This window comes from Corvus cornix, chromosome 2 (genome assembly GCF_000738735.6).
Source record: "Corvus cornix cornix isolate S_Up_H32 chromosome 2, ASM73873v5, whole genome shotgun sequence".
Classification (NCBI taxonomy): domain Eukaryota; kingdom Metazoa; phylum Chordata; class Aves; order Passeriformes; family Corvidae; genus Corvus; species Corvus cornix.
In genome coordinates this window covers 5197441-5217706 of record NC_046333.1, presented here as the reverse complement: position 1 = coordinate 5217706, position 20266 = coordinate 5197441, and the positions used below count along the sequence as shown (strand labels likewise).

General features: G+C 41.4%; 1 protein-coding gene across 7 annotated transcripts in view; it reads right to left on the bottom strand.

Moving 5' to 3' along the window:
- The window catches only part of LOC104686420 (sodium channel protein type 5 subunit alpha), a 215177-nt gene that overhangs the window by 39366 nt on the left and 155545 nt on the right, over positions 1 to 20266 (bottom strand). For 5 of the 7 annotated variants that reach the window (XM_039549365.1, XM_039549364.1, XM_039549368.1 and 2 more), the window contains 3 exons: positions 19042 to 19188; positions 12089 to 12209; positions 2794 to 2948 (listed from right to left, as the gene is read on the bottom strand). In XM_039549365.1, coding sequence (XP_039405299.1) covers positions 2794 to 2948; positions 12089 to 12209; positions 19042 to 19188 — 423 coding nt within the window. The remainder of the gene's footprint in view (positions 1 to 2793; positions 2949 to 12088; positions 12210 to 19041; positions 19189 to 20266) is intronic. The other 2 variants (XM_039549366.1, XM_039549367.1) reach the window with 2 other exon arrangements.

Here is a 20266-nt window from a genome sequence, read left to right as displayed (position 1 = left end):
TTTGAGAGGGTCTGTGCTAATCATCTGAATTATCTGCATTTACATATTTCCAGATCTGTAGCTACTTTCTGAGGAGCTTCAAAAAGTCAGCAAACACCCAGTGCCTGGAGATACAAGAAGTGTGGTACTTGTCACTCAGGCAGTCACACTGCTCTTTTGCCTGCCAGGGAACAGTAATTAAACTGACAAGAAAGCTTTGGCAGCCTGTGCCAAAGCTTGTCCATTTGTCCCCACACTTTGGGGTGACGTTTTCACTGCAACTCTGTCTCCTATCTTGCCTTCAAAAATGATATTTCAAGGGTGTGAAAGAGCTGTTGGAGAAAGCCTGAAAACAATGCACAGATTGGAGTTTATCACTTCTCATAGGGGCTCGCTCACTTTGTCAGATGACTTGCTGTACTTTGCAATTACTGCAAAAATAACAACAAACCATTTAAAGTGATTTCCTCCTGTCGTTCCTTTGCTCTCCCTACTTTCTACTAACTTGTCCTACTGTCTACTAACTGTGTTTTGTCTACTAAAAGCACACTGTAAGTCAGGAAGCAGCTTATTAGGAGATGAAAAATATGCTACCTAGACACTTCTGTACTTCTGGACAAGCTGTGGATCCTACCCAAATGACAAAATTCTGGTGATTTGCATTTTTCCATGGTGACAATAGATGAAACCTTTGCCATATAAAACATCAAGAAGGGGTTTTTTTTCTGCTTTGCTTTGTGTGTTAAAAAAGAGTTAAGTGGGATACCTGCAGTGTTATCCAAAATTACTGTTAAAAAGTATGCTTCCAGTTTGGGTGCTTATGGCTTAAAATCTTAAGGAAGGTTTTTGGATCTTCTGCAATAAGCTAAAGGTGTATTTTCATGGTTTAACCACATCCATATATCTATTGGCTTAAAGGTATATACAGCTCTTCTCCCTTAAGAGCTTAGTGTCCCAGGGATGCAGCCAGATGAGCTCAGTTTTTGGAAGACAGCAACCCAGAATAACAGAAAAAAAGTTGTGTGTTGCCTCCAACATCTCCAGTCCAAATACCGAAGCGCGGTGCTGATATGTGAGAGAATGCAGGATAATTTGCCCTTATACAGAACTGCATTGGCTAAATTGAAAACAGCAAAAACTAAATGAATGCATGCAATTTAAATTAAATGAGCTTTATATTGCAGTCTTCAGTTATCTAAGGCACTTTTAATTACATATGTAAGGAAGTGTATTCATCTGAAGCATATTATAGCAAGCGACAATCCCCCTCTAAAATGTGTTCAAAAATTAATATTCTGATGCTCAAGCTGGTGCAAAAACTGTCAGAGTCCATTCATTTCAGCAAAGCTGTGACAATTTTCAGAAGCCTACTATTTACCCAAGTTATTCAGCCTCTTATTTTTCATAATAAAATAAAATCCCCTGAGCAACATTTCAGCCCATCTCTGGTGGACCAGGAGAACAGTCTATTTCTTCCTTTTTTCATCAATATTTATGTATTTCTACCTTCCTGTCTCCCTTCAGAGACTTTCTCTGAGCTACAAAAACCTAGTACTTCTGTGTTTTCCTCTTTTTTTTAGGCCACTGATAATCTGTGTTGCTCTTCTCTGGAGTTTCTTCAATTAGCCCATGTCTTTCCCAAAGTGCAGTGCCCAGAGCTGAAGCCAGTGCTCCAGCTGAGGCCTCCTTGATGCCAACTGGAGTGGAAGAACAGGATAATTTATACAGCCCAGTGGGATGTTGGGCTTTTGTGTAGGGCTGTGATGGAGTTTATTCTGTTTGTTGCCTGCTCCCTCTCCAGCTCTTTCTAGTAAATCTGCTCCTTACAGCCATCCTTCATCACACCTTTCTGATTATTCCTGGTGAGGTGAAGCAGGAATAATCCTAAAATGATGTTTGCCTTACTACTTAAGGCAGATTCATCCATTTGGCTGAAGTCAATCCTGACCTCTGGAAATATGTGGGTAACCTGTCCACACATGGCACTGCCTGCAAATTTAATAAGTGTATGTCTTACTCCCTTACAAAGGAGAAGACCAGTGACCACCAGACCTGGAGAACTCTCGATACACAGCTCTGCTCTAGGATAAAAACCTGGGAGAAATCCTAACCAATTCCAGGGATTGCTGACATGTAAAAGACAAATATAAGTACACCTCTGTGAAGAACTCAGGGCTGATAATGCAGAACCCAGTATGCAGTGGGATCTCAGGAGGAGAGGATCTCCTATCAGAGTCCTGGGCAATGACCAACCAGTGCCCATACACACATGTGCACCTGGACACAAACAGGACCCATGCAGGGAAGGTACTGAGTGTCAACCTAAGGTGTATTCAAAACAGGAATACAGGCACCCAGTAGCTCCATGGGTAGCACTGATTCAGTGCCCTCTCTGTCTTTTATAATTGTGATTTGCTGGTTACAGAATGTGCTGAAAAAAAAAAAAAAGAGAAGAAAAGAAAAAACAAAGCCACCCCTGGAGCAAAATGCAAGTCTCCAGATGGGAACTCTCATGGAGGAGCAGCTATAGGATGCTGAAGCAGCAATGCTGGCAAACTTCCTCACACAGACTTCCTCAAGGATTTTCTTTTCAAAACGTGCAAGTCAGAATTTTACGATACAGCAGAAGAAGGTTCCCCACCATATGGTAAAGGCAGGTGAAATCAGAAAAGCTGATGACCTATTTAAGCCCCAGACATACTTTGCTTTGAGAAATGACCAGTGAGAGCTCATAAGATCTTAGAGACAGCTAAACTGGGGAACACTGAGACCCATGCACACTTTTAACCAGTTAGGGAATGCTGGCACATTTACCAGGGCTCCACTGCTCAGCAGGATCATGAAGATGATGAACGTTTCAAACCAGTTGTGCTCCACGATTCTGTAGCAGGTCTTTCGCAGCCTCCACCAAATTTTGCCTGGAAATTTTGTGATGTCCACTGAACAGCACGGGAAGAATCGCACACAGACTGTAAAGAAATAAAACAACAAAAAAAAAGGAATTATTACCAAAAAAGCGCCCATTTAATTCTTAAAGCTTCATTAAGAAGCTGCTAAACAAGATTTGTTAAACTGACACGCTGCTGCAGTGTCTTTCCTCCCTTTTGTTTATCATAAATCCCTTCTGCTCTGCTTTCTGCTTCCCTCTCTCACTCCTCTATTAAAAACCATTCAAAATCACTCGTGTCCCAGGGAGTTCTCCCAATGATTTTTGTGATACGGAATATATCGGCCATGAGTCACCAGTGCCCTAGGTCATTCAAAAAGTGTTATCTTAGCTCAGGCAGCACTTCTGATCAGGACTAATAACTCTAGGAGGTTATCAGTGATAGCTTCCACATCCTTTTGAATGGAGGAAGGTTATTTTCTTGCTACTACAATACTACTGGAATTACTGATTGAAAGTGGCAATCTGATGAAAGAGAAATGATGAGAGGAGGTGCTACAGTGCAGATGGGACCAATGTGCTGAAGAGACTCAGGCAGCAAAAGCAGGAGCAGATTTTGATCTCTTGGACTCCCATTAGCTTAAACAAGGCATTAGAACAATCTTGGAATTATACTGAGGCAGTTAAATCCCCTTTGATGCCACAGAAATTTAGATATCTGCTCCATAGCAGGTTCCCCACTGATGCTTCATAGCACTTTGTGACCTCAGTGACAAATAGTGTGTGATAGTTAAGTGCTGTGCTGGTAATGGGGCCCACACAAGGATTTCTGATAGGCAAGACCATGGCCATTTTTAGTTTCCTTAGCAACACTCATTTGTTATAGCAAAAAGATGTCATTGGTAACGGATAGATCCATCTCCCCCTCTTCAAAAACACCGTGTGCATTGCCTTGAGCTGGGCAAGAACTTAAAATGGTGTGAGACGACCCTGGGAGCCATGAATTGTCCTGGCCAGTCAGTCTTCTGCCAGATAATCTGACTCAAACCTCACATTTGCTGATAAGAATGACCCTCAGAGACCATTTTATTTTCGAAAAAGCAAGCTTCTTCTTACCCTGTATTTATTCTACGTGTTGTATAGAAAGAGACTTAACTAAGTTTATCAGTCCCATCATGAGAAGAAAAGCCAAAGGCCAACTGCTTCTACAGCTGGAAGGTGGCCAAGGTCACCAACACATCTTGAAACACACAGCCACTGCTCAGAAGTGACAAGGGAAGGCGTCTCACCACGGTGACGCAATCAAGTGTTTTTGCAAGCAGAAATAATATTTAGGCAAGGCAGCTTGGGAAGGAAAGAGGGCGAGTGCCAAGGTTACAGAGAGAGCAGATGCTGCTAATTCAAGGTGGCATAACTGAGGTGCCTGAGCTGCCTGTGATATGGAAGGAGATCAAGTGCAGCTCCTGGGATGCCGGGATTCCCAAGCAGCTGGAAGTGGGGCTGTGCTGGCAGCGGGCTCTGCCAGGAGGAAGAGAGCTGCTAAGTCTGCTGTGGTGTTCCTGGCATTTTCTGTGAGTTTTTATTATCCCAGATCCCTGCTGTGGAGCAGCAGAACTGTAGGATCTTTCATAGAGGAACTACTCCCAGAACTTTTCCCCTCACATTTCTGAGATTTTGGTTAGGTGTAGGCTCTTGGCTGTGCTGGGTTTTGGTGTGGGACTAAAAGGACAGTAAACCATTTATGCAAAGGTAATAGTGCTGTGATGCAAATAACTACCTGTCCTCTAAATGCCTGCATCATACAGACCCACAGCAGCTACCAGTTTACCACTGCGTTCTGGAACTCAGAGAAATTCTGGGCTCAGTTGAAATACACTAAATTATCCAAACTTTTTTAGAAAGGCATAATACTGGGAGAAGATAGAAATGTAAGAACCAGCTCTCTGTCTCTTTGTAGGTCAGGCACCACTTCAGCAAAGGCAAGAATTATCCTTCTAAGCACTTCAATCCCAAACACTAAAGAATCAAGGCAAGCGATAAAAGGACAACATATTAGTCACTACTTTTTGCTAAAACCAGTACAATGCTCACAGCTGGCAGTGCATGTGGGTTTGGGTGTATTTTAGGAAGTAGGTACACAGAACAGACTTCACAGAGCAGGCTCTCTGCTGAGAGAGGCCCATCAGGAGAATGCCAGCAGCACAGCACGACAGAGGGCACTACCAGCTGCATCTCTCAGCAGGGCTGCCAGAAAACTCTTGCACGCTTCTCACCCCACAGCCCCATGTGGTCATCACCATCTCTCAGGTGTCTGGCTCACACTCTGTGCTTATAATTCAGGGAGACTGCCCACCTCATTGTCAGCTTTGAATCAGGAAGACCAAAGGCTTGGGCTCAAAACCCTCACTTATCAAATGAACAGCTTAATGAGAAGGTTGTTCACTCTGTTAGTGTGGATTTCTTGTGTTAAACAGGAATCCCCTTTGTACTGGAAGTAGCCACTGCTTGCAGCAGAATTAACTGTCCTTGCATCTATCTCCTTCCCAAAACCAATTTCAATTTGGAAAAAAAATCAACTTTTTTTCTTACTTAAAACATTTATACAGAAACTTTTCACTCCTTTCTCACAAGTTTCTTCCTAGATGGTTACTTGGCTTTTTAGTCTCTCAGATGAATGCCTAGGCCCAGCCAGTAACAGGCATAATATGCTCTGCCATGCTCCTACAGAGTATATAAATGCTCTGTAAATACTGTTGGAAAAGGTTAGGATCTCCCAGGAAGTGGTTTTCCCCACTCTAAGATAATTGGATGAATCATTCCCTGGAGGAGCTCCACTACACAGGGTGCCTACATGATTACCTGAGCCCAGGCACAGCTAAAATTAGGGATCACCTTCATATTAGAAACTAATGAGCAAGGCAATGTGGGTTCCTAAGTCACTTCGTTTGTGATGGGAAGTACAACATGGTTAAACCAGGTTGTTACTGATTCAGTTGGCTTCCACCTGATAGTCTACAAGTCCAGAGAGGTATTTTCAAAGACAGAAAGCCCAGTAGCACCATTATTTTTTTTTATGCTCTTTGATTTCTTTAATGCAATTTCAATCTGAAAAAAAGAGTCCTAGTTACTGACAGTAATACCTTGAAAAATCCAAAATAGATTCTCAGATGAGTCAGCCCAAAATCACAGTGCTATTAAATCCCATGCTTTTGATTGGGCCCAATTCAGAAATGTTTAGACCAGATTCTGCTACAATTGCTAATGTCAAGTGGCATTTCCGTGAATAATCATGCTGTCTGCAATTCAGATGAAATGCTGCTTTTAACTATTCACCAGTTGAAAAGAAAAAGGAAAGAAGAAAGGAAAACTGACCCCAAACAGGTCTTTTAGTGAATTAGTAGAAACCTGTTTCTATTTTGAATTTTGTCATTTTCCTCCCTGACTCTTCTTTCATGCCTGTGCTTTTCTGGACTCTCTCTGATTTTGGTAGCCTATGTCTCTGGTCACCTTGACCAAAGCTTACATGCTGAGTCAGAAACTTCTCCTAACCAACAAAAAAGTTTACCTGACCTTAGTCTGTAGTCTAACACATTGTTGGGGATTTTTTCCCATATCTGTGAAATCAAAATATCGAAACCATTTTGATGCATCTAAGGCATGACCTGGTGAGGGTCTGAGCAATCCTAACTCCAGCTGTTTCTATAATAAGGCAGGTGGTCAGCAAAGCCCAGCTTCTTGTTTTAGAAGGCGCTTTTATCCACACGAAGGAGACCATTCTTTAACACCTTTTAGCACAGCAAGTGTCAAGGCAGGAATAAAACCTCTGGCATTCTTATGACAGAGTTACTCATCTTGCCTGGTCAAACAGATTTGTGCTATCCCACTGAAATCAGTGCTAGGAGAGAATGGGTTGTGCAGAAGACTTTCTCCACCTTGTGATTTTGTCAGGGCTTAGTTTTGCCACTGTAATTCATATTGGGCTGCATCGTTTTTGAGAGCAAATTGACTCATTTCCACCATGGTCTTTTGGTTGGTAGATTACTGCTCATCTGAAACAAAGAACAGCAGAAAAAGTCACCCCAAAGGGTTGAATTATTTCCTGGTAAATCTGTGAAGCTGTTCTGAGCTGCATCTGTGGTCAACTTGTCCAAGAACAATGTCTGTTTTCAATTGACATTTGGACATTTCATACCATTTCTCATAAAACAGAGACCTATTTACCAAGAAACCTTTCCAAATGCATTAATACACCATGATATTATTTACTTTTTGGTTGTATTTCATAACAAGGGAAATGGTCCCTTCAGTCACTAGGGTGTCCTACAGCACAATCACAAGCTGAAGATTAAAATAGATCTTAAAAAAAAAAAAAGAAAAAAAAAGAAGGAATTGAATATACAGTGCATTGTGTATAAATATTCCTTTGGTTCCATATTCACATTTTCTAGCCTGGTGCATTCTAATCATGGAGCTCTTAGACCTGATTGCATTACCTTAGTGCATTGGGGAAAAAAAAATCTCTTTCTAAATTTGGTAGTTATACTGAAAAACCTTCCTCCTCAATGCCTGACAGCCAAGCCTACTGATTTTGGGCTTATGGGTAAAGAATTTACAAATCCACTGCTTGTTCACACCAATATATATATATTTAAATTTTCATAAAATTATTAGTTGTGCTTTGGAAGGATTTGGCTGCTGGTTCTCTTCAATAAACCAGGAACGCCAATTAATTTCTTCCATTCTGCTGTCCAGCAAGTATGGTACCTCATGTTCAAACCATAGCAATGTTGTGACTGCCTTTACACATGAGTTCTCAATTATTGGGACGTTCATTTTTAGAACAAAACAGTGTTTTTCTTTGAGCGCTGGTTACAGCATTGCTTGGTTTGCCACAAAACACGGCTTCCTCAGCATAAACTCAAGCAGGCAGGAATTTGTAACATGGATTTAATATGTATTTTATATATGTACATGTATGCTGGGTTTCTAATGACCAGTCTGGCTACCTGGGCATGCACAAAAAAGAGAGCAAACCTGACTGTAAGACCATAAGTCTTTGAAAGAGCCCAACTCTCTCCCCGTGCTCGAGGGAACACGATCTCAGCAGACTCTTCTTATTTAACCCCTTCCTCATCTTCTGGCCCCGCTGCTAACTCACTCAGGGGGGTTGGAACTGGATTACCTTTAAGGTCCCTTGCAACCCAAACCAGTCCATGATTCTGTGACTGCACATCTGGGCTTTATAGTGTGTGGGAGAGATTTACTGTCTCCAGCATTTGGGTACCTGAGACACATATGGAGATTTGAGATTTTACTTGTGTGCTACAACTGGGTGCTGCCAAGAGGGGATCTGACAAAGCCTCAGCCTGCCAGGTGTTTTTACCCTTCCAAGGGCTTAACAAGGGTACATTTCTTGTTTATCTGCTGCTACTCTCCTTCAAACACATCATCTGGGAGGTCACTACAAATAGCAGTGTGACGCCTTGGAGGAAAGGCAGTGGGCAGCCTGGCCTACCATTGATGTCATCCGTGCTTTGAGTGAGGGGGTGGATGAGTTTTAAATCTAGAGGTCCTGTCCAACCTGTATTAATTTAATTCTGAATGTGTAATAGGGCTGTAGGAGTCTTATGATGTCTGAAAATTGTACACAACATAATGCCAGCACACAGTTCTGGTGGAAAAGCACAGAGTATCTCAGGTATGACAGCCACAGGGAAGTGATACTTTAAAACTTAAGTTTGTTCCATGATTTTTTCCTAGGACACCAATGAGCACATTTGGTTGGGCTTGGCTTGGTTTTACTCAGCCTTTAAAAATCATCTAGTGGCAGCCCCTGTAACTGTTTAGATTTATTCCGTTTAATGGTCTATTTTTTTCTTCTCTTCACTTTTTTGCTTCTGAACAGCCGCTATCTGCAGTCGGGGAGGGCAGGACACGGGTCCCACCACTAATCTGAGTAACTTCACTTGGGAACGTGGCATTTTCCAGCTGATGTTTGGGCGTTTTAGGAGCGATAATGGCTCATACATGGTCACATGGGAAGATGTTTCTGGGCGTCCTTGGTGTCACGAGTTGCGACCAACCGAGCGTTGAGCAGGGTTGATCATTCTCGCATGACCCTCTGATGATATTCCCTTGAAACCTCTGCCAGAGGGTTGTGTCCGGGGAATTACGCCTAAGGACTTGGTGGAATCTTTCTCCTATTAGGGTCTGGGACAGAGGAGCCTGCTGTGGCCCGAGGGCTCTCTTTGGATGACCTTCTGTGAGACACAGAAGGTAATGTCCAAACAGGGAGTAAATTTTGCCTCAGGGAATGCATACCAATGGAGGTAACAGGACTGGAGTGTTGCAAGGCATCTGGAGGAAAAAGTACCCAAATAGCTGGCATTGGATAAATGTTTCTTTCCCATCAACTGGCAACCAGAAATGGTCTCTCCATTTCTATCAGGTTTTTCCCAGCAATACTTGCTAGCTGCCAGTGCTGTGACCCTACCTTGGCTTCACATTTCCTGACCCAAGAATGTTCCCTGTTGACCCTAATCAAAGCTATTTTGAGGTGATAACACATTAACAAGTCCCCCCAAGAAGAACGACCTATGGCTTATCTGGGTCACCCAACTCCCGGAAAACTGTGACCTCAGCAAACTTTCAGCAACTATTTCAAGAACATGCATTATCTTTGTTGCCTTTGTTATCTGAAAAAAAGGGGCCTGAATCTGGAACATATTTGTTCAGGACATAACCTATGCTGGATGTGTTTAGAAATGTCATAGTTTGAATTTAGATAGCTGGTGAGCTAGCAAGGTAAGAAATTAACCCTTCCCCTCTCACTCTTCCTTTTCACATAATCTCCTTCTTTCACAAATATTAACTTTCATTCTCCCAAATATACCAAATATTGTTGTATGTCTTTATAAAAAGCCAGTAAAGGCAGCACTAGATAAACCTGCCCAGTGCATGCTCTCCAATATTTTCATTTTAGTAGTTTAAAGCCTTGTCATCGCAGCTAATTAGACTGTTGTTTGTTGGCTTACTTGGTTTTTAACTAGACTGAAGTGACAGCTGCATGAGGTTTAATTGCAATGGTAAGTTTGGGCAAAAATATTGGAAATATTTAATAGCAGTTGATTACAGGAAAACACTTTGTTTCCCTGCATAAATTAAACCTAATGTCGATGTTGTTGCTGTAAGAATCATTTGGACTTTCAGTTTATGGCAATTTGACTTGAAATTTTATGAGCGAATAATCACGTTGAGTATGTGCATTTTTGCCAAAGCCATGAGCAATGTGATCGTATTTAGCCTAAACAGTAAACTCTGGAAAATGTGCATGGATACATGCTGCACAGGAAAGGAGAGTAGATGTGTTGGGGAGGATGTCACCTGCACCTGCAGGTGTCCCTGGACACCATGCACTGGGCTGAGGGCTGAGAGCAGGCGTTCCTTCATTTTCCATTTAGAGCTCAAGGCTCAGCTGGCTGCATCCTGGGAGAAGAGAAAAATATGACTTGAACAGGGACTGGTGAGGAACTAGGAGAGATTAGGAATAAAAACAAAATGCAGGAACAGGGGTGCTCAGGAAGGAGGGGTGCAGGGGCCAGAACCTGGGTGGATGTAACCCAAGGCAAGCTTGGGGTTCAGCCCACAGTGCCTTCATTTCTACATTTCTCTGCTGCCAGAATGATCAGCAGGCTTCAAAGCTGGTTAAATACTTCCAGTGATCCATCTAGAGGAGCCCTGCTTGCTACCCTGCATCCCACTGATAGCACTGAAAAAGACCTGACAAACTGGGTTGGTTCCATTGTGGTCCTGCACCGTGGAATTTCAGGCAGGTCTGGTTATTTTAAGACAGAGCAAATTACAGGGTGCTGCTGCTCTGGGAATGTGTTGTGTGATGTCTGCCTCATTTCTTTTAAAAACTGGATGGTGGTCATGGCCAACCACAGTTTCAGAATTTGTAAACTGAAGTCTGAACAGCATTGATCTCACAGCACCAGCTTGTTTAAGCATCTATAACATAATCACTTTGCAGGGCACAACAGGGATTGCTGCTCACTAGCCCCATTAAGAAATACATTGTGAAAGAATGAAAACACCAGATCTAATTTCTAAATGTTATTGCATGGGTCTGAACAGTTACACCATGCCTTCTTCCATCAACTGCATTAATTTTTGGCTACTGCTTTTAAGCAGAGCTGCCAAAAAAATGTTTAAATCCTAGGGACATTTGTAAGCCCTGCAGGGCTCCCTTACCTCATTCAATCATCTTTCTCACAGATACAGAGATGCACATTTTTGCTGACTTCAGGGGCATTCATATACCCAGCAAATCATCTCTGTCTGATCCCATCTGAGCTGCTCCGTTTTTGTTTATAATAATCCTTGAATTTTCAAAGGACTATTCTTATATTAAACTAACCCTATTTTTCCCAATCCAGATTTAAAGGAAAATGAAGAATTTGACTGAGATAATATTTGGAATAGAACTCACTCTGAGAAGAATAACTTAGCATGTTATTTACTTTATATATTTATTTTAACATAGATCTGATGTAGCTGGTTTTTAAACCTGTGTTTTGGAGCAGGCTGGTGTTACAATATTAATAAAATGATGGTGAATTTCAGTATTAAAGGAGATATGTAAATGCAGTCTGTTGTTATCTAAAATAATTAGGTTAAATGCCCTTTACATAGCATTTCCCTGACCAGATTACTGGATGTGCTAATCTTGACACCCTTTAAAATAAATGGAAGAGAGTGCCTGGGACTTGTGAACTCTCCAGACAGATTCTATGAACTGCCTGGATACATTTAAGCCACAAAAAACAGCCTGATCTGGTCAGTCCTCTACTAAATTTGATCACGCACAAATATTGGAAGGCAAAAATCTTCATTGGCCAAATGACAAAAATCAGCATTTAAAAACCAAACAAACAACTCTTTATGGCAGAAATTATTATTAAAAAAGCCTAACACTTTAGAAGCTGCAGAGCATTTTGGAGCATGCTCTTGGAGTATCTCACCTTGGAAATCAAAAGACTAATGACAACAAGGGATTCTGAGTGTGTGTTTGGAGCATTATAGTACCTGAGAAATGAAGTGTATCCAGTAAAACACGACTGCAAGCAGCCAGAGCAACATGGTGAGAAGGTGGGGTGATGTTCAATAAGAGAAAAGAAGGTTTTTCACCTCAGCATTGCAGTGAAATATGCAGGCTCTTACCTTCAGGGAAGCAATCTTCAGGCTCCATCAGCTCCTCAGCAAACTCAGGGATCTGCTCCAGCAGTTCTGCAGGATTTGTCAAATCCACTGTGCTGCCTTCAGAAAGACTGATTTCATCAAGCTTGTTGTCAACAAGAGCAAAGATGAAGAAAACAAATTCATCAGTCACCCTGAAGGAAGTAGCTGAGTTTTTATTCCACTGACCAACACCCCAGCTGAAGCCACCACAACAGAGACATTGCCATGCACTTCCCACAGTGCCACTCCTTGGTGACAGCTCTGCCTACCCTGAGACCAGGGGTTGACCCATCAACAACAACAAGTTAACATACAGAACTTCCTTTTTGTAACAAAAGAGAAGCAAACCACAGAAAGAGTGAACAGCTGTTGAATATTAATCATGGAATCCTAGAAGGGTTTGCGTTGGATGGGACCTTCAAGATCATCCAGTTCCAGCCCCCCTGCCATGGGCAGGGACACCTTCCACTAGACCAGGTTGCTCTGGTTAATGGTAGCTGGAACCTTGGAATGATGGACTTTATCTGTTTGACATCTTGAAGGCTCATACCTTTGGGTGAGGGGTACCAGAAGTGGGACCTATCTCCTGAAATTCTGAAGGATGAATCGGATGACCTGCCTTGGGTTCCTCTCTGTGGGGCCTCATTCCCACCCACAGCTGGTGGGTGAAATCTGCACCTGCTCAGTCAGGATCATGCTCTGCTCCTGCTGACACAAGCTCTCCTCTGGGAGGAGCAGAAATCTCTGTCACCAGCATCCAGTCACAGGAAGCTACAGGTACAAATATGTGAGAGGGCTCTTCCTCCTGCCTCAGCCCGTGCCTGGCTTGTTCTCACCACATGACATGGCCCCTTGCCTTTCTGGCACACCTTTCTGATCTCCAGGTGACATAGGAGGGACACGTGGCTTTTGGAAGTGTCTCAAGGGCCCTACCACTTCCCTGAAATATCTGACACCATCATCTTAGGTGCATTGTTTAAATTCAGCGTTTCTTAGATCCTCCTCTGCAAAAAGGGGCAAGAAGATTCCCACTCCCTGAAGCATTGGTTGTCTCATCTATTTAGAGCAGGAACTCTCAAAAAGATCTGGGTAAAAAAATTCTGGGGAATATATTATTTTCAAAATCTGTTTTGAAGGCTGAACTCACTGTTAGAAGACATAAGATATATGATTAAATAAGTCACCCAAATATGAAACAGAAATTTCATTTCAGGTTAAGCTTTCTTCTAGCAGAATCAAGACACTTTCTTTAGAAGAAAATAGGAAATGTTTCTTCCCTATTTTATTTTGCTAGGTAAAATAAAGCGTTTAAATTTTGTGTAAATCCAAAACTAAATTTTACTTGATTTACTTGTAAATTTTACAAGCTAAATAGCTTGGCCACTGAAGTGAAAGACCTGATATCTTCCCAGTCCTGCTCACAGTTTGTTTCTGATTTTATTAGAGAATTATCTGGTGTAAGTGGGCAACACCAAAGCTCGTGTCTGTGGGTCAAGGCAATGACAAATTGCTCCAAGCAGGGGAGGTGTGTTATTTGTGAACTGGTTTACTCTGTTCTCTGAGTACCCACTTAAAAGTTTTTGTGCTTTATCCTGCAATACTATTGCCTTCATTTAAAAAAATGAGGACAGTAATACTTACCCACGCTTTTAAACAACCTGTGAGATAGTTATATGAGAGATGGCACGTACAGATAAAGTATTATCTTCATAAGCATGATGGTGATGGAGTTAGAGGCTAGGCACAGCTTTATATATTTATTATTAATGTGAAAATGGGCCCTCTGTTTTCCAGTATACACAGTCAATGCAAAATTTATAGCTGAATTCAGAGAAATGCTGAACCTGGGGTAAAATGGGCAAGACTGAACATTCCAGCAGCGCTTGCAAGCGGGGGTGGAAGCTACATGTTTGCAATTAGCTGCAGCATCCAGAAGGTCATAGTCTTGGCTAGGGCTTTTAATGCTCTACTCAAAAGATCTGCAAACAATTGAGAAGAGACCTTTTAAAAAGAGAGTCAGAACAGAAAGAACAGAACAGGTCCAGGAGATGGATAAAGCTTCTGAAAATTCATAATCAGAATGCAGCTGTCATATATAGAGCCCATTTCCTACAGACTCACAACAGCGTATGATGGAGGAAAAAAATGTCATACCAAGTTTTATCACAGTCAGAACTTTATGATGCTATTCATTAAGGAATGCATTTAGTCATTATCTGTTCTGTTATGAAGATGTCAAAACAGAGATCACTGAAATAGTCCTAAATCATATGCAGCTGTAGGATGTAGAAAATAGGGGTTCCAATGAGAAGAGAAGCTTTGTTGGATATAATTCTTACCAACAGCCAGAAATCAAAGAAAATTGTGAGAGCAATGTCAGCTTGATAACATTTTCAACTAGAGAGCTGGATTTAGCAGAGACAGGTTAGGAAATTCACAGAACAAAATACAATGAAATTATCATAGACTATTTAGTTATTTATCAGGAGAAGTTTCCAGGAAATATTAGAATCTGTCAGTGTCAAAGGGAGGGGGGGAACATGCAAGGCAAACAGACAGGTTTTCTTCTGAAAAGCCTTCAAAGAAGAAGAGACAACGAACATGGATTCAGAAAACAGTAGATTAAGGTTTGAGGGTCTGAAGAGGGACTAGAAAAAGGAACCAAACATATGAGAGAGAAGGGAAAGATTAGGGATGATTCTAGGAAATAAGCAAAGGTTACTCTTTGCCAGAAAGGTTAAAGGGATTAAGAAGGTTTTCATGAACTCAGGGAAGAAAAGAGTTAGGGACACAAGAGCAACTGATGAGGGGAATATAGCTAATCAAAATTCAGTTGTCTAAGAAAATGACCACTTCTTAAAATAATCCAACAAGGGGATCAATAATAAGAAGGGGGAGAGCCTGTTAGAATTAAACTAAATGTAAGTAGGGAAATATCTAGAAAGCCTATATACATATACAAACCAGCAGATCCAGGCAAGGCAGGTTGCAGAGCATAAAGGGATCCAATACGCCCAGTTAACACATCATTAGCAATGAATAGTGAATGCTCATGGAAAACTGGAAACGGCCCAGGAGAGCAGCAATAAGTAAACACAACACTGAGCTGAGAGGGAAGGAAAAGGGAATAATCATGGGAATCACAGATCACTAAACACTTGCTGTAGCCCGTGATTAAAGTAAATTAAATAAAGACGCAGAGGAGAAAAGGAGACTGCTTACTCAGAGTGAAATGTCATAGACATAAAGGCAGTGAGGTGGCTCTCCTCTGTGCTAAGAGAACTCTGCACAAACAGGGGGAAGAGAGGTCAAAAGAAGGCAAAAAAGACAAATACAGAATCTCCTCTTTCTTGGAAAAGGTGAGTGGAGGAAGTGTTCCAGGCAGAGGCAATGGGATCATCAGAAACCCCTTTGGGAGATCTTCCCCTTGTGCCTAAATTCTTGTTGCAGAAGGCAGTTTTTAAAGTGTCTGTTGTGGAGTGGCTGTTTTAAGTACCCGGACAGGGCTTCCACACCCACTGCTTGTGCCTGTAATAGCAACAAATTGATCTGAAAGCATTTTTCAAAAAGCCTTTAGCAGTGAGATGCTGAAATCTCATTGAAAGTTGATGTTTGCTCAAGGCTTAGCCCTCTTACCTCCCTTCTTCTCTGCCTCACCTCTGAAAAATCACAGCCTTAATCTATCAAATTGACATATGATATATAAACCTTAAGAAAACAGTTGGATGTCTATTATAGAAAAGCCTACTTTCAAAATAAATTGTAATTGGCTCGGGTTCACCCATTGCTGTGAGGAGAAAAGCCATTCTAAGGACCCAAATACAGCACAAACTTTCTCTTCAGAGGAGGAAATCTGTAGGGATTAGGGTCAGCATTATCTTCACTAAAGATACAGAAGAGGTCCTGACCGATATAATCCTCATGTTAGCTGATAATATTAAATTGGAGAGAGTATTGAAATTGAGGAAGCAGAATGAAAAAGAGGAGGGTAACATGGAGATAATATAGGAAAATGGGACATGATTCAAAAAAGTAAAAATGGGACAGTTAAGGGAAAATTTCAATGGACATTTTGGAAACCTGGAGTAATATTAAAAAAATGAGATGCAATTTTGCAGTGGAACATAACGATGTAGAAAACCTTATGAAAGCATCATGTCTAGAAAACGAGATATTATTTCTTCTTTTGCAGTTCTGTAGAAATTGTATTTGGAATATTGCACTTGCTTCTTTGCAAAAGAACTCCAAAAAGGAACCATTGAGGGAGTTGCAAAGAAAGAGGTAAAAAAAGTCAGATAAAGGGCACAGAGATATTAATTTACAAGAAGTAATGAAATGAAAGAACAATAGTGTGTGACTTCAAGGGGTGAGCCCCCAACAATAGGAAGCAAGCAACTGTATATTAAAGTAAGTGATATTAATTCATACAAAGAGACTGATGGATAAAATTGGTAAAAGACAGTAGTGAAATGGCACTTTGAAAGTAAAAAAAAAAATAAGGTGAAAAAGGCTGTTATTTAAGGAGGTATAACATGAGATACTTTTTAGCAAGTGAATTATTCCTGCTGGTAAATGAAGAAATCTAAGTTCCCTGATCCATTTAAAGCCAGATTCCACAGAGTTGTACAAAATATTTTATGGGTCAGCATTTTGGCAGAGAAAGCAACCAGTTTGTACTCTGAAGTCTTCTCTGCCTGTGACACCAATGATTTTATTTCTATGGTGCCTTTCTCATGATTTATATAGAATGAATTTTTAATCATATAATGTACCCTCTACTGACACCAACAGTATTTTACTCGGAACGTGTCCATTGTTTCCTGTTACTGACAATCACTGAAAGCCCTGCCTCTTGGGCATACCAAATTTGTTACTCCCTTGCAGTTGTTGGCTTTATTTGGCCAGTTGCAACTTCTTGGGACATTCATCAAAAATATGACGAGCATGTCCTTGTGTGCCGGCACAAAGATTACTCCTGCATAGGGGGACCGTGAGTATGCAATGTCCACACGAGATCTGGCCTTCAAAAATAGCATCCTTTGGGCTTTGCTCTTTTATGTTGGCATTCATAGCCTCATGTGAACTTCCGTTTGATTTCAAGTCATCCCTGGATTATTGCCATATTCCTCCACCTCTTTCTAAGCAGCTGCAAATAGAATCACAATTATACTCTGCTATAGAGAGGTGACATTTGTGTCTCAGGACCATTTGAAAGTTGAGGGAGGAAATGGGGATTATTTCTTTATCACGATGTTGCTGTATATATCAAGGCTAGAATGTTCCTGACTTACCATGACATTTTGTTACAGCACTAAAGAAGGACATAGTTTTCTGGCCTCTCTGTTAGGATCACAGGGTTCATTTGTCTCGAAAAGATATTTGGACATGAAGGATACCTAATCCCCTGAGAGAAAAATGCCTGACATGGTCTCCTAATTCCTCCTAGTTATAATGCTTCTTTACATTGTTTAAAAGTTTTGTGTTTCTTTGCTAAATATATATACTCTTTTTTCCTGAGATCAGGATATCAAATATTTGAGTCTCCTTCCTGTAAATTCAGGATGTTTTCTTTCTGAAGATGAATATGCCAAGAAGTACTCTGGCAAGGACTGCCCTTTAAAGAAACGTTTCATGGCTAGAAGATTTCTGGTTCCTGTGAGTGGAATTTATCTCACCTAAGTGTGCAACCTAAGTGCTCCCTTTATAGTTAATGGAGAGAAATAGGCACTTTTATGAGACTTGACCTAATGTAAATGCTGATTTCAGTTGGAGATGAGACACATTTACCTGCCTACATTGTCTATACAGAGGCCTCAGATGACAAGTTCTGATGCGGGTGTCTACATTTAGCTCAGTGAATTCCACCCCATATGACAAAATGAATCAGCAGGCTTGGAGAAGGGGAGCCCTGGCTCAGTCATGGGTCTGTTTCCTGTTGTCCTGTCAAGATTTCTCCATGGGATTTCTCCTGCTGTGCACAAACTTGCCAGCAGTTTTATAGCAGAACTGGGAGAGGTGTGATGTCTGTGAGTACTGTGCCATCCTTTCCCTTTCACTAATTTTGCCCCACATAACCACCCCGGGTTCAAATCTCAAGGAGCTGTGGAGTTCTCCAAACTCCCAGGACATCCCAAGCCTTCATTTCCTGATTTCAAAGAAAGGAATTCACCACTCTCTAATAATACAGGCAATGTTACGTCAATGAAATACTAAATCTGAAGGGGAAGAACCCCCAACAAGCCAGCAAGGAGGGTACAGGGAATTACACAGCCTGGAGTCACTCAGTGTACAGTACAAACACATTATTTTTGATATTTATGTTTATAAGGACAACATAATCCTACAAATTGAAAATAAATGTTAATGTATACACATCAAGAAACAATGAGTGAGATGCAGTTTGGCCAAATCAACTGAATAATACCAAGGCTTGCTCTTTAGTTAGTACTTTCACATCAGCTACTTAAATTGTTGCACCTTTCTTGGGTGTGTGTGTTAACAGGAAAAGAAATGTTAATCTGTGACAGAGAGCAGATGCCCTCCAGTGAACCCAACATTCAGGTCTGCCAAGTCAGCAGATGTGATTCCTAGAGCTGCTTTTCAGTGGGAAATCACACACATTTTCTCCTAAAATGAGACAGTAACATTATAGATGATTTTGTGGTTGGTTTTTTTTTTTTTTTGTTTTCCCCAAAAGCCTGTTACAATTCCATCTTAATTTATAATGCACATTTTCCAAGCTTTCCAATTATTCTTATAACAACAAAATCCTCTTCTTTACTAAGACCATAATACCTACCACACACTGTTGCTTTCCTACTCCTCAACAAACGTGTTTTGACAAGCCATAAACCCCACATGAACCAGTGGCATGCACTATGGAGCTGGTGCAATGAATTTCATGCAGTATCATGTAGGAAAGTTGTTTGTGTTACCTCTTTTTGCCCTACTGGAGGTGGTGGCTCAGCCTTCAACTGCTTATCCACGTGCAACTCACTTAACTCTTCATAAATCTCAGAGTTCTGACTCCGGACGCCTGGGCTTTGGCATCGCTGCCCCCTCAGCTGCAGCTGCTTTTCCTGCTGGAAATAATCCTAGATGGGTTTATTTTCTTTCTCTTTGATAGCATGCTTATTTCTTAAGGAGAACTCTTCAGCTAGAAGAGAAAACAGCCTGGACTATTCTTGTCAGGGGACAACATCTTAAGGAAAATGGCAAGAAATGAGACAACACAAGCTTACGTTGCAAATTTTGAGCTTCAGCAACTTGGATATGCCAAGATATCTGGCTATAGAAAATGGACATACAAATAGACCAACTTTTTTCTAAGCTGTTGTTGCTGAGGCGGGAGGAAATTCCCTTGCAATCTCCATTTTGAGTCTGGTTTTGAGACACAAACTTCCTCCAGTGACCTGAGGCGCAGAGAGAGGTGGCTGCCAAATAACCAAGGGGTGTACTCCAAAAATTCACAATCAGATGGTGACACTCAACATAAAAGCTGGAGAAAGGCACGAGCACAAAATCCAATACGGTTCTACAAGCCTGCTTGAAACAGTGTGAAAAATCCCCACACCCACAGAAGAAACGATACACACTGAAGGGGAAGAAAATGCAAAGTTCACTGGAAAAGATAAAAGGTGTTTGAAAATAGACATGGAAAAACTACAGGCAAACATACAAATGTATGAGGCTGCTATTCAGCAAAACACTTAAGGCTACTTTGCACCCACTGAAGCCAACAGGGCTCAACCGCAGGTTGAAAGGAGAGCACACTCTGAAGCACTTCCCTGAAAGGGTACGGACTCTGGAAGCAGAGCAATAATTTTTCCTTTCAGTAAACACATTTGACTAGACCTAGTGCTGGCTAGTATGTGTGGTGCCATTAAATCCAGCCGCTTCTTCCCGGGGTGGTGATTATTGCTGCTGAGCTCTCAAGAAGTTCTCCCAGAACTAATGGCAGAGGAAAGGATGTTTGCAGGGTTGGTCCCTCCCTCTGGAGGCCCAGGTTCTCTGTTTGTGTGGCTTTATTGATCCACCTAAGGCGGGGATTTCACTGAAAACTCCACAGCTCATCACAGCACTACCACTGTTCATGCCATTACTGATGCAGCTACTATAATATTAATAAAACTCCAGCTGGATTCAAAGGGTTGTGCTGAA